Source organism: Octodon degus, unplaced genomic scaffold, assembly GCF_000260255.1.
Source record: "Octodon degus isolate 3935 unplaced genomic scaffold, OctDeg1.0 scaffold00126, whole genome shotgun sequence".
Lineage (NCBI taxonomy): Eukaryota > Metazoa > Chordata > Mammalia > Rodentia > Octodontidae > Octodon > Octodon degus.
In genome coordinates, this window is record NW_004524702.1 from 4,665,510 (window position 1) to 4,679,983 (window position 14,474).

At 55.8% G+C, this 14,474-nt stretch overlaps 1 protein-coding gene across 1 annotated transcript; it reads right to left on the bottom strand.

Annotated features, from left to right (window-relative positions):
• Positions 1–3,641: 3,641 nt before the first annotated feature.
• LOC101580942 (serine protease 42) lies at positions 3,642–9,661 on the bottom strand. The gene is made up of 6 exons (XM_012516789.2): positions 9,484–9,661; positions 9,160–9,313; positions 8,620–8,897; positions 7,579–7,730; positions 6,872–7,022; positions 3,642–3,829 (listed from the first exon to the last, which is right to left on the bottom strand). Exons 1-6 carry the CDS (start codon positions 9,659–9,661, stop codon positions 3,642–3,644), a joined length of 1,101 nt encoding a protein of 366 aa, XP_012372243.2.
• Between the last annotated feature and the right edge of the window lie 4,813 nt (positions 9,662–14,474).

Here is a 14,474-nt window from a genome sequence, read left to right on the forward strand (position 1 = left end):
CCCCACTTCTGGGAATATGAGATGTTCAAGATGAGAAGTGGATGGGAAAACGTGCATGCCCCAGTCTCTGGGCACCAAGGACTCAGGTACAGGACACAGGGAAACAGGGAATACCAAAGACTATCCCGGCATGGCCGCTTCTGAGACTTCCTGGGAATCTGCCAGGACCTTGCCCTCACCAAATTGGCCACCCTGAGCCCACCCCGCTTCCAGCCAGCGCCTGTTCTCGTGGTCAGGCTTGGCCTCCAAGAACATGCAGGGTATCAACACTGCATGGAGATTTCTGAAATGCTGCGCTTCACCCTAAACAGTGCCCTGCCCAGACCCACGGATCTAGGTCTGTCACTCATGGGCATCAACACCTCCAATGGCCACGTAGTCCAAATCTTCCATTCTAAATCAGGCTCCAAGAAGACAACAATATGCAATGTATTCATTATTGAAACTCCCCTACTAATAGGTTTTGAAACTTTCTCATTGCTATTTGTTTCTTAATAGAATTATTAAAAAAAAAAAAAAAAAACTAAGTCAGGCTCCACACTGGCCTTCCCAAATGTACCCCCCTGACCCCACTATCCAGCATCTCAGAAAGAAACTGAGGGCCTCCCTCAGCCCAGCCGACTTCCAGGACCTCCTCCAATGCCTCATTCACTCCCAGGCCCTGCTCAGGCCTCAGTGGCATTTCTGACATGACAGGACCAGCCCTAAGCCTTGGGACCTTGAGCCACTGTCCATGCAGTTCCCTCTGCCACATGTTCACTCATCTGCTAGGATGTGCTCGGGGTTCCTCTCTGGAGTGCAGCTTGGTGCAGAGGGTAGGGCTCAGGCTCAGAGGTGCTCATAAGGGGACTGTGACCCAGTGAGTTGGGGGCTACCTACCACATCGGAATAGGAGGTGAGGTGTCTGCTCATAAATCTGAGACTCAGTGAACAGAGAGAATAAGGCTTGGTATTTGCAGGAGCCCGGTACACACCACCTGGAGAATTCTGTGGCATGGAAGGCACTGCCTACCCACTTTTCAACCCCCTGGTGCTGCCCCAGGCACTGACCCTGCAAGGACCCCGGTCCTCAGCGTTGTAACCACAGATCATCTTTTCATGCACATAGTTCACAGGGCTCCTAAGCTCCTTCCGTATCTTCTCATTACATCTCTCCCGGGAGAAAATATACTGCTCTGCTTCTTGAAGGCAGTATGGTCGAACCAAGATCCCTGAGAGGGAAGAGAGGCATGAGTGCATGCGCTCCCAGGGTCCAAAAGCAGCGACAGTGTCCACACCGAGTCCTGAGAGTGGTTGCACTCCAGGGGCCACCAAGGAGGGCTAGGTGTGAATGTCACCACTGGACAAAGAAGTCATACTTCAGCCGTTACTGGTATGGACAGGGCAGAGGTAAGACACAAAAGTGAGGACGGCACAGCTAAGAAGAAATAGACAGAGGAGGGCCTGCAGGCCTCGCCAGACCACAGAACAACCAAGCATCTGTCACTTCTCTGTGGTTAGAGACACCTCAAAGCGGTGACAGCCCTCACCCTGAGCTTAAATCTGCCTAGGAGGCAACCCACCAGACCCCTCGCCTCAGCCCTGGAATTGCGAACACACTGGAGACCTGGCTGGAGCACACTGTCCTGTCCTCTCAGACCCCTCACCTGCCCCCTGTGATTTCCCCTGCTGGGACCTCCCTGCAGCTTGGGTTCACCAGGCTCCCCCATCAGGCCATTCTGGGGACACGCTCACCTTCCACCAGCACTCGGCCCCAGCCAGTCACCCAGCACAGTGTCCCATTTTCCACCTGGAAAGGCTTTTCAGGGAGGCACACGGGCTGGATGTACTCAGTGAAATTCACAGGGTAGGCCAGCAGCACCAGGGCGATGTCGTGCTGGATAATCCAGGCCAAAGAGAACTCCTGGTGGACCACGATGTCTTTGGCTGGGATTGCGACCGCCGTTGGGGCCAGGTGGTTCACATGAATGTCTCCCAGCTTCACCGTGTATTGCCGTGCCCTGCAAGAGCCTGAGGTCTGCACCTGTTCCCCTCCCACACCTCTGGGCAATGCCCAGCCTGGCCCCACCCTTCCCACTAGCCAGAAGCCCTGCCCACCTCCCCTATTGGACCCTGACACCACTATAGTGCCCAAGGAAACAGTTGCAAATACAAACCAACAGTCAGGGTCACCCCAAACTGCCACCCACTCTTGCAAAAGAGGAAAAGCACTTAACATCATGAACACGGGGACCATGGGGTTCCTAGCACTCACCCTTGGATGCAGTGCGCCGCAGTCATCACCCACAGATTACTGATGAGGGAGCCCCCGCACACGTGCCTGCTGCTGACCTGCAGGCTCACCTGCCAGGGCCACTTCCTCTTGGGGGCCGGCCTTCCACCCACGACGCGCGAGCTCCTGTTACCACACACTGCAGGGCTCCGGAAACAGAGGGCCTGGAAGTGAGCCCACCGGCCTCCCACCACATCCCTCACCCGGCTGAGGCTCACAGGACAGAGGACATGATCCTCAGGATGGTCCTGGCCTGCCCACCCGTGTTCCTGCACCCCCTGAGGTCCCAGGCAGGCCTGCACATCGGGGCCCTGAAGATGTACCTCGAGGAAACAGCTCTTTCTTTGTCTGGGAAGAGCTCTCCCAGGACCCCACGTCATCTCCCACTGTGGACACCAAAGTAGTCCCTGATACGCGGGGCCTTTCGGGGGCTGGAGGCTCTGGGTCCACGGCCGCATCTGGCGCAGGGAGGGATTGCGGGGTCTCTCCCCCCTTGGCCGTCATTCCCTGACTCACACCTGTAGATGAGGAAGGCCGAGGGTGGAAGCGCCCCTCCCCCTCTCTCCTCGCCCCTCCCCCTTCCTCCCCTGCCTGTCTCTCTCCTCTCCCTTCTCCCCGCCCCCCCTTTCTTCTCATTCTGTCTTTCTTCCCAGTTTAGCAGTCCCCATCCCTTCCCAGTCTCCGGGCCTCACTAAGCGCAGACTGAAGGAGCTGGATGCAGACCAGGAGGCCCAGGAGGCGGCCTGGCAACACCGCCATGGTCAGGTTCCTGTGCTGGCTGGCGCCCCCGCGTGGCGGCAGCCAAGTGTGGAGAGTACAAGGGTGCGGCATGTGCAACCGGCTGGGCTGAGGCTGTGATAGGACAGTCTGGCTTCTCAGTCTGTGCTGCATCCGGGGATCGCTAGGCAGCACGTGGGGAGCACGGGCTGTCCTGGATGTCCCAGAGCTCCTCATCTCAGTGCTGAGAAGCCTCACAAGGACGCTTCAACCCTAGCAGGCACAGTGAACTCATGGCAAGACCCAGAGGCTTCTGTAGGGGTGGCGGGGAGAGGGGGCGTGTCTCAGAACTGCAGAACCAAGAGCCCGGACAGACAGAAGCCACAGATACCTGCTCACTCGAGAGCAAGGCCACCTCAGTGTGACCCTCAGGGAAGGCCACACCTGTGGCCAGCAGAAGGGACCTGGATAACATGGGCAGGACACAGGCAAATCATGTCCTGCCCAGCAGGTCGTCAGATAAAGTCATTGCCAGCACCCATCAGCACACGCGGCACCCCTGCTCCAGGGGAAAGGCCAGCTTGGTCTCTCCAACTGTGTGCTCAGAGCATTCCCGCCATGGAGCCAGCCCTTCACGTGGCTTCCCTGTGCTTCAACACACCTTGCTGTGCCTGTCGCGCCAGGACAGTGTACTTATGGGAGCAGCCCCGAACCCTGGGCCTGTGAAGCTGCTCCCACAAGCTCCCCGGAGCAGGCCTGTTTCCTCCTTGAGGTGCACGCTGCCTTCTTGCTCTGGGAGCAGCGGAGGGACTTCAGCAGGACTCTCAGGGGGCTTAGAAGCTGCAGAGCACCAGCAAACACAACACTGCAAAGCCGGTAATAGCAAAGAGATGGCTAGGAGGACCCTAGACGGCAGCAGCCCAGCTCAAGGAAGCAGGCACAGCATCGGACGCTTGGACCCCAGGCAGCCGCAAATGCTCCCGAGACATCCAGGTTTCCAGGGCTCTGTGTGCTTCCATGAGATCCCCAAAGCACTGTGTACACTAACTTGGGCACTGAAAACTTTTCAGAGCAGGACACAGGGTCAGGCATGCCCTTAACCGCAGCACTGGGGGAGGCTGAGGCTGAAGGATGCCACGTGGATGCCAGCCTGGGCAGCACAGCAAGAGCCTGTGCCAAAATTGAAAATATATGACACAACAGCAAGGAATGTGGCTCTGTGCAACAACCCTGGCTCAATCCCCAAAATGGCCAATCTAAGGGTGAATTTAGTTAAAACTAAATGTAGCGCCGGCAAGATAGCTCAGCGGACTAAGCACCTGCTTAGGCAAGCACAGGGGCCGGGTTCAGTCCCCTGCATGCAGTGCCAGATCAGCCCCTGGGCCTGCTATGATGGCAATTGAAACTGGGCATGGGGGCGCAATCCTGTAATCCCAGCTCTTGGGAAGCTAAAAATAGGAGGATCACTATGAGTCTGATCTGTGTAGTGAGACCCAGCACACCCTATATTAAATACAAAAACAAACAAACAACAACAAAAAACAAATGTTCTGGAATAAGAAATGACGGGAGTGCACTGTGGTTATGCCACCCAGGAGAGGACCTGTCACAGCAAGACCCCCTGCTGCCCAGTGTTCACCCAGCGCTCTTCTGAGGGCAGCTGGAGGGCAGCATCCTCAGAGGTGGGGAGGCAGGTGATCTCTAGGGCATGTGACCTCCAGCAGGGCCACCACCCACCTCCCGCCAGGGCAGAGTCCTCCGCAGTGGGTTCCTGTTGCTGTGGACAGGATCTGCCTGGTCTGCAGCAGCTCCCAGGCGCTCTGGGGCCCCCTGCAGTGTGGGGCTCCTGTTATACACAGTCTGCCCCTCAGTCATGCCTTTCTCAAACCAGGTCTCCTGATCGCTTTTTGGAGACAGTGGTGTTTGCAGAATGCAGCTTGGGCTCTAGAAATGCTCACGGCTTGGTCACCAGCCCTTCAGGATGAGTTGGGGTTGGGTTGGTTGGTCCGTTCAATTTTGGTTTCCTTTTAAACATTTCTAGGCCCAGTGTTTTCAGATTTCACTGCCTGTCACTGGGTCCTCTCCTCCTGCAGGAACAGCTCTGCTGCAGACCCCGGTTCTACCCGCCATCAAGTCCCTAATTTACGAGTCCTTTTGGGGTGGCCTTCCATGGCTGAGGTCTGCTGGGCACTTGTGGCACCATGCCACTGCCTGACACATTCCAGGTCACCCAGAATGCTGATGAAAAAGGGGAAAATGCTAACATGCATTTGGGCCTAGAGTGCTGCTCTCTGGGGAAACATCCACGGGGTTTCTTCTGGAACCAAGGGGCTTCAGCTGAATCCTGTTCCCCGATACCATAAAAGCACTCGAGTACAGCATTGCATGACCAGAGGCACCCGTGTAGCACCACACGTGCCCTGGGCCATCCACTTTGCCTAGCAGGCACAAATTGTAAGGGAGAAACCAGCCAGCCATGCCCAGCACCAGGAACATGACTGCGCTCTCTTAGCTGCTTCTCCGCTGCCCTAGGCCTTCCCAGGCTTGCTGTGAGCAGTTCACTTTTGAAAAGCAGCATCCTGGCCTGGCCTCCCTCGCATAGCGGGTAGGCAGAGGCCCTCTGGTTGGTGGAAAGCACAGTACTGGCCCAACAGTGGGTGTGCAGGAGACAACGGCTACAGCATGATCGGCTGCCATCCCGGGGGGCTCTGAAGCTCTTGGGTGAAAGTGGGAAGAAGCGATGGACAGCACAGGTGCGTGACACACCGGTGTGCCAGAGCAAGCCCTCCCACCCAGCCTGCTTCTCGGGCCCAGCCTTTAGCTCCCTGGGTACCTCAGGCCATACCCAAAGCAGGCAGGGAGGAGCACACCACAGTGTGAATGCACCCAGCCCTGGCCACTGTCCCTCGTGCTTCCTGTGCCTGACTACAGAGGCTGCTACCCTGTGACAGCACCGCAGTCTGGTGGCTATATCGTGCTGGTGGCTACAACAGGGTCACGGGCAGCAGGATCCACCAGGTCTGGACACACTGCCCCTCCTCTCTGTCTCTTCCTGAGATTCATGGAGACCAAAAGTAACTTCCCTGGCTTCAGGGGAAAGCAGTCCCGGGGAGAGAGCATTCCACCTGTCAACCCCCAGGCGAGCGGAGGTGGAGGCACACAGGCGCGTCCACGCATTTATTCGCTTCCCTCTGAACTCTCCCCACTCCACAGCCTCCCTACACATGTTGGGGTGCTCTTCGCTGCCACTACAGGACTGTGCACATGGGGGGCTGGTGTGCCCTGGCTGTCTCCTCACAGATGGACCCAACCTAGAGTGCAGAGGACGTCTTCCAGCCCAGACTCGGAGACCTTCGTGAAGTCCCATCCTGGCAGCTTGCAGGGACCTGGTGAAGTCTACTGCTGCTCTCACCAGCCCCCCAGCCACCTGACATCACCCAGGCGCAGGGCACAGCTTGCCAGGGCCAGGTCTAGGGCTTGCTCCAGGGCGGAATGCTTCTGCTTCCAGATGTTGTCCAAGATGTCCATCTGGGTGTCACCAGGCTGTCCCTGGCAGCACTCTTTGTCTTTGACCCAGCTTTACCCCCTTCCCTCAGGCCCAACACAGCATGGTGGATCCATGACAGAAGCACCTGACAGTAATCAGATGGGACTCTTTGCAGGCCCCATCTCTCTGCTCTGCTCCCCTGTGGGGTTTCCATGGTGAAGGGTCAAACCGGAACTTGAACACATGACAGTAGAACAAAAGTAAGTCAGAAAACAGACTACTTTTAACGAGTTGGGAGCGGGCAGGGTGACCGCAGCGTCACCAGGATACCAGGTACAGAAGCAGACACAGGCATGGGATGAGGAGGCTTGCAGTGTCCCAGCGAGTAGACCGACTCATTAGCTTCATGATCCAGTCCTTGTAGAAAGCGACATCTGTATAGACTCCTGGAATTCCTCTGTGGCCACAGCCAACGCCCCAGCTCACAATGCCCACCTGTACCCACCTATTCTGAAATTCACAGACAAGAGGACTCCCAGAGTCTCCCTGTGGAAAGAGAAAAGAACAAATGCTAAGAGCAGAACTGGTCTGCACACAGCCTGAGGGACCGGAATGGTGTGGCACTGGGCACATGAGGGGCTTCTCAGACTCCTGCCGCCATGGGGCTCTGTGGCTGAGATATCCAAATGGAACATCATTAACAAATAGAAATTTGTCTTCCTATTCAAGATTTCTGTCTTCTAAACACTGAACATAATCAAGATAATGGACCCAAAGTAGGGGGATCACAAGGACCAAAGTGGTCACCCAAGGGCACTGTGTATGCCAAAGAGGGGGCTCTAAACAGGAGCCTGAGCTCCTCCCCACTGCTACCCCCTACCTCCCTGTACCCAGCATCTTCTGGACCAGTGTGCAGTGGGCCACCCCTGGGGGCCATGGCACCAGGACAGCCAGGAGAGCTGTTGGCCACTTGTTCCCCATTCCCTTCGCTTGAATATGGATAAGTGGGGAGAGTAAGGCTAAGCCAGGCATCCCTGACTGGGTACAAGGACTTTTGAGGGGACAAATGCCCAGCCTTTCAGCAAGGGGCCCCTGCACTGACCTGGCAGGCGTCCTTTCCTTCACCATAAGCACAAAGGCCCCCTTCACTGACCACGTTATTAAACATGTGCAACAATTCCTGTAAATCCTCATTACATTTCTGAAGGTCCACTATGTTTACCTCAGCCTCATGAAGCTGAGTCGGCAGGTTTTCTGGCAGGTCTACAGAAAGAGAATATAGGGATGAGTGGATTTGTGTGACTTCCACAGGACGTTCCCCTTAGATGGACCACGCCCAGGGCACTGGGTGGCCTCCTCCCAGACCTAGCTTCCTGTCTCACCATCTTTACTTGTTTTGCCCCATCTGGTCACCCAGCACTGTGTACCAGCTGCTAACCGAAAGGATTTGACGGGGAGGCACCCAGGCTGGATGTGCATGGAGTAGTTCACAGGGAAGGACAGCAGCACCAGCACAATGTCATTAAAGATCCCGAGAGTGGCTGCGACCTGCTCTGGTTCTCAGTGCAGTCTCTCCCCACATAGGGATCCTCCTCCCATTGGCTCCTGTCCCCATCTGACCCTGGAAGGAGTGAGTCCAAACCAGACCTGCATGTAGGAGGGCAGGAAGCCCTAAACTAAGACAGCAGAAATAAGAGCAGCCCAGGGGAAGGAAGCAAGTGTGGCCAGTCTGGGAAAGAATGACCAAACAGGTGCCACCAGGTACCACAAGGAGGGGTGACAGGGTGTCCTGAGTATCAGGGCAGCATCTGCACTTTCCTGAGCAGGGTCACAGACCCACAGCCACGTGGTTCCCCGAAGGACAAAATGAAGAGGAGGCCCCGAGAGTCTCACCCAGGGTTGCCTGGACTCCTCTGACAAACAAGAAGTGCCCTGTCTACTGAGGCTGGTGCTTCTGGGAAGGGACAGCTTCAGCTGAGGGACAGCTCATTACCCAAACTAAAATGCACCCTGCATAGATCCCCCAAGCCTGAGAATCCAACACAAATTCCCATAGAATGGTTCAGTTGCTCCCTACGTCCTGCTAGAAAGTGTCCCTCCCCTTAGGTGTGGACCACGCCCAGGGCGCTGGTTCCTGTCTCACCGTCTTCATGTGTTTTGCCCCATCCAGTCACCCAGCACTGTGTACCAGCGGCTAACTGCAAGGACTTGGCAGGGAGGCACACAGGCTGGATGTGCGTGGAGTAGTTCACAGGGAAGGACAGCAGCACCAGCGCGATGTCATTAAAGATTGCTCCAAAGGCTATACCAAAGGCTGAGTAGTCTTGATGTATAACGATATCTTTGACTGGAACTTCTACTGCCGTTGGGGCTTCATGCCTCAGGTTTGAGTCTCCAAGCTTCACCGAGTAGTCCTGATGGCTGTGGAGGGAGCCTGAGGTCTACACACCTCTGCCAACCTAGGAGTGCCACCAACCTGCCCCTTCCATCCACTGCCCTTCCTTCCTCCTCTCTTGGACTCCCACACAGAGGTTGCTGGTTCTCCTGGGAACATGCTAGAAATGCAAATCCTCAAGACTCATCCTAGCTGGGGCTGCCACTGAATTCAGCTGATGAAGAAAAGGATCCCCTGGGACCAGGCCCTGGTGACACAGAGGTCCCAGCCAGGTCCCCAAACACTCACGTGACAATGCAGTGGGCTGCAGTAATCACCCACCAGCTGCTGATGAGGGAGCCCCCGCAGGCATGTGTCCCTTTAACCTGCAGGCTGACCTGCCAGGGCCACTTCCGCTGTGCTGCTGGCTGTCCCCCTACTATCCTCCTCTGGCCACAGGCTGCTGCGGGTCAGTGAAGGGACAGGGCTCAGGGCTGAGCCACATCCTCCCTTTCGGATGCCCTGACACCTCTGCGACCTTAAGACAGCACCCCCCACCCCCGTACACACAGACCTCAGCTCCGCCCCGGGGCTCGACCCCAAGCTCCCTCAGGAGCAGCGACAGGACCTCACCTTTGGGAAAGACCTCTGGTTTCAACGTGTCTTCGGGCATTTGCCTCGTAGACTTAGGGGCAGGGGAGTCATGCGGGGAGGGAGGCGCCGCACTGTCCCCAGGGTCCACGCTGAACTGGGGCCCGACAAGCAGCAGCCAGATGAGCAGGCACAGGGAGCCAGTGACCAGGGACGCCATGGACCTCACGTCCTCGTGTCACGCTCCCCCACTGGTAAAGCCCGGTGTCGCCTCCTTGTGGATACCGGTGCTCTCCTGGATTTGCATGAGACGGAAAGTGGATGCCACCGGGAAATGGCTGCGCCCCCTGCCGGACCGGCCCAGTGCTCCTCGCGCTCCCAGGTCCCAGGTCTTCCGCCACAGTCGTATTTTCAGGGGCACGTCCCAGGCTCATAAGGTCACATCTCAGCAGACAGGTTCACCTGGATCAGGTCCCACTGCCTCCCCACAATCTGGATCCTCCCAGAGATGACTCCGACCCCCAGCTTCCCTCAGAAGCCTCCCAGCTCTGACTGGACAGGTCTCTCCCAAAAGCTTCCTCTCCTGCAGAGCCGGCTCTGTCAGCCCTGCTTTCTGGGTATTGATGTGTGTGCAGGAACATCTAATCAGCACTGTGAACTACGCTACTACTCAGCTCTCTGAGCAGGAGGATCCTAAGTTCGGACCTAGCCCTGGGCATCAGGGATTCAAGAGACCCTGCTTCAACAGAGAAGTATCTGAGGATGTACTTCAGTGCAGAGGTTCTGGGTTCAACCCCCAGTCTTAGAAAGTGAAAGAAAAGGAAAATCAAACCAACATTCAAGGCTATAAAATTAACGTACACCAGGACACAAGAGGCTCAGAAATCCGCACAGCCCTCACAGACCCTGTGGTCAGCAGCGACACCAAGAGCCCAGAGGCCAGAGACAGGAGCTCTACAGTCAAGCAGGCACCTTCTCAGATGACCCCAGGCAAATCCTAGTGGTGGGGACAAACCTCACCAGCACAACAGATTGAGCTCCGTGAGTGCAGTGACAGTTATGCCCTGGGGTACAGAAGTTTAGGATGTCTTTATGAACCTTAATAATTTATTCCTGGGTATGTCCTCTTGCAGATGTTCTCCAAGATGTCCATGCAGGCCTCACCAGGCTGTCCCTGGCAGGATGCTGGGTCTCTGGCCAGGCCTGATGTACGCATGGCAGAAGCAGTGACCAGTACTCAGAGCTGGGACCCTTTGCAGGCCCAGTCCCCTGATCTTCTGCACTGTGAGCACCCCAGGGGCATTGCATCAACCTGGAACTTGAACACAGGTCACAAGGGAAGGAATCAGAGGAGAGCTGGGGAGGAGACTTGGAACCAGGGGCAAGTAGGCCAGGAGCAACAACAGGTACAAGGGTCAGATCAGCAGCATCACTGGATTCGAGCCTGCATGTGCTGGGTGTGGTAGTGCAAGCCTGTAATCCCAGCACTTGGGAGGCGGAGGTGCAAGGACCATTGAGAGTTTGAGACCAGCCTGGGCTACAAAGTGAGTTCCATGCCAGCCTGAACTGCATAGTGAAACCTGTCTCAAAAAGACCAAAAATAAAATAAAAAGAGGCTGTGTGGTTCACCATGGTGATCAGCCACTTGCGGTAGAAGACAAGGGTGGTGTATCCCCCAGGCTGTCCTCTTGGCCAGAGCGGTCCCTCAGCTCACAACACCCAGCTGCACCTACGTTTTTTAAAAACTGACTGACTATACCCCCCCCAGTGTATCTGTACAAAGAGAAAAAAGAATAGCAGGATGTCACCACCAAGCACCCATGGCCTCCTCCACCCCCTCCTCCGACGCTTCCTTCACTCCCAGGCCCTGCTCAGGCCTCTGTGGCATTTCTGAGATGACAGGACCAGCCCTTAGCACTGGAACTGGTGAGCCACTGTCCATGGTGGTCCCTCTCCTATGTGTTCTTTTTTGCAGAACAGCGCTCGTCCTCTAAGACCTGGCCCCATGTTCCTCTCTGGATGCAACTTGGTGCAGAGGGCTGGGCTCGGGCCCAGCAATCATCATGGCGCTCATAGGGGACTGTGCCCTGGTGACTTGGGTGCCACCTTCCACATGTGGTTGTCTCCTTCCACATCCAGATAGGAGATGGGACATCTGGTCACAGACTTGTGACATGGTGAGCAGAGATGATAAGGGTTGGTGCTCTCAGGGGCATGGTGCATGCCACATGGGACTGAACCATTGAGACACAGGTGGCACTGCCCACCCTGCTTTTAACACCCTGGTGCTGCCCTAGAAGCACAGACCAGGTCAGCAGGCCAAGGATCTCCAGGAAGGGGAGACTAAGAAGGCAGGAAATAACTAAGGTCTGAGCCTACGAGAGGCCTGTGGCCATTCTTTCCTTGGATCTGTTAGCTACAGACCACCCCTTTCAAGACCAGCTTCCCAGTAGCTGATGTGGCTCCTGGCTGCTTCCTGTTGCACTCCTTGGAAAGGATGAGGTATCAGCCCACCTCCTGCAACGTCTGGACCAGAAGCCCTTGCACTGGAGAAGACCCACAGTGTGCACATCTGCACTCGCAGCCAGCAGCCCCCAAGCACCCAGCACCCCACTACAGAGTGAGTATTGTCCCCATTTGACCCAAGATGAGACCATAGCCCATAGCCGACATGGGAGAGGGTGGGGTAAAAGGCAAGATCAAGACAGGAGAAGGAAGAATAGTTCAGAAGAGGGAGCGGCAAGGCTGAGGCAGCCCAAGAAACAACAGCCAGCCAAGTGCCACTCTGTGAATCTATACGAGTAATGGTAGTGTCTCCTGGGCACCAGTAAAGCATCTTTACATCTAGAACAGGATCATAGGCTCTTGGACAATGCTCTGGTTTAGAGCAAAATTATCTCCAAAGTCTCTGTGTTCAGAAAGGGCTTGGATCATTTGGAGCTCTACTTACAGTGCATCTGTCTTTTGATGAGTTCATGGCTGAATCTTCTATCAGAAGGCAAACCTGCTTGGAAGTAGATCTCTTGGTGGGTGACCTGGAAGCGCAGGTCCTTGTCCCTGGCTCTCCTTCTGCTCTCTACTTCCAAGCAGTCGTGGTCTGACCAACTGGTCTCCTCCATGCCCTTCTTCCATGCTCTTTCTACCATGAAGCCAGCTAGGCATGGACTGAACCCTCCAGAAACTGTGAGTCGAATGATCCTGTCTTCCTTAAAATTTTGGGTGTTGGGTACTGTGATAGGCAAATGACTGATACAGACAGCCCCTGGATCTGGTGCCAGACCCAGCCTCTTCCCGTGGGAGGAGGTCGTGCAGCCTCCCTAGCAGAGAAGTCTTCTCCCTTTGTTCACTAGTCCAGGATCAGAGTTCTCCCTACTCACCATGCAAGTCCTTCTGAGGAGCAGCAGCTCTGACTGGCAGGCAGCTGACCACCTCTGAGGAGAAATCCACTTGGAGAGAACCCAATAGTCTGGATGTCCCACAGAACCTAAAATACTCCAAACCAATCACCATCTTGCCTCACAAATCTACCAGAGGAGACTTGGAGACTATGCTTCTTTTGGATGAGTAATGACAGCTTCTTGAAGAAATGACTTTCCTAAATGACTGTCATCAAATATTACTCTTTTTTTTTTTTTTTTGGTGGAACCGGGGATTGAACCCAGGCCCTTGCGCTTGCCAGGGAAGCACTTATTCCACTGAGCCATCTCCCCAGCCCTAATATTATTATTGCAATGAATTCCTCAGCACAATTTCTGGAGTCTTCCCAGCCAGCCAGCAGCCTCTGCCCTGCCTGCTGCTCACCTCCTTCTCTCTACGCACCAGCCAAGTGTCCACCTCCCACCCCAGGCACACAGCTGCTCCCTGTGCCCTAGTCCACTCCCGGCCTCCCAGCCTCCCGGCCTTCATGACTTACTGCCTTCCTTGGCTTTGCCCCATTTGGTCCCCCAGCCCCTGGTCACCACTTTCACCTGGCAGGTCTGGGGAGGGACACAGATGAGGTGGATGGAGGAGCCGAAACTCACAGTGTAGGGGAGCTGGAGGAGAGTGAGGTGGTCTTCGGTCTTCACGTTGTTGAGAGCTCGGGATGGTTTGTGATCTTCAGGGTGGAGATCGCCGCACTCATGCCTGTTCTGTGATGCTGCGATCTCCCGTCGTGACGCTGTACCAGAACTGGCTGGAGGAGCAAGGAGCCTGGGCAGCATCCCTGTGTCCTTTGCCCTGAAGGCCTCTTAGCCATGGGCCAAGCTGAATCTGGCACCTTTGGAGCACTATCTGACTGCACTGGTCACTTTCTTACCGCAGGGACACAATACTCAGCATGGCCCGCCCTCCCTCGCCACCCGTTCTGCCACTCTCATTGCCTCCAGCTCCTCCAACGTGGTTTTTCTATTGAGGAAACCAGGCCTGCGGAGCCCCTCCCCTTTTCACTGTGTGGGGCCTGGCTTCTGACCCTTTGCGGGGCAGTGGAAGCTGGGGGTGTCTGAGGACCCCAGAACTCTGCGGCCCTCATTTGAAGATGCAGCAGGCTGTGGTCAGCACCTACCACAACACCAGGAGACCCTCTACAGATGCGCCAGGACCTGATCCTCAGGCTGACCTGCCAGGGCCACTTGCCCTTCTTGGGGTCCTGGCCTGCCACATCTTCGTGATGGGGTGACAGCACTAGCCCATCCACAGGAAAAGGCTCATCTTGCTGGCAGAGACCATGCTCTATTTGCAGGCCAAAAAGATCCATCTGCACATGAGAATAAACGGAGCTTTAAGAACCTTACAGAATTTTACCTGGGTTTATGTCCTGAAGCTATAGTTTTAATTAAAAGTACAACTTTTAAATTACAATTTTCCTCGTCTCCTATCCTACCTTCATTTCTCCCACACCATCAGGCCTGAGCTAGAGACCGGGGCTGCCCAAAACAATGGACTCCCGGATACAGCGGGCTGCCCTCCACAGGCGAGAAGTAGGTACCAGACAGAAATAAGGACCCCGGCCCCCAGACCCAGTCCTAGCCCAGGTCCGGTGAGTGTGCGGAGAG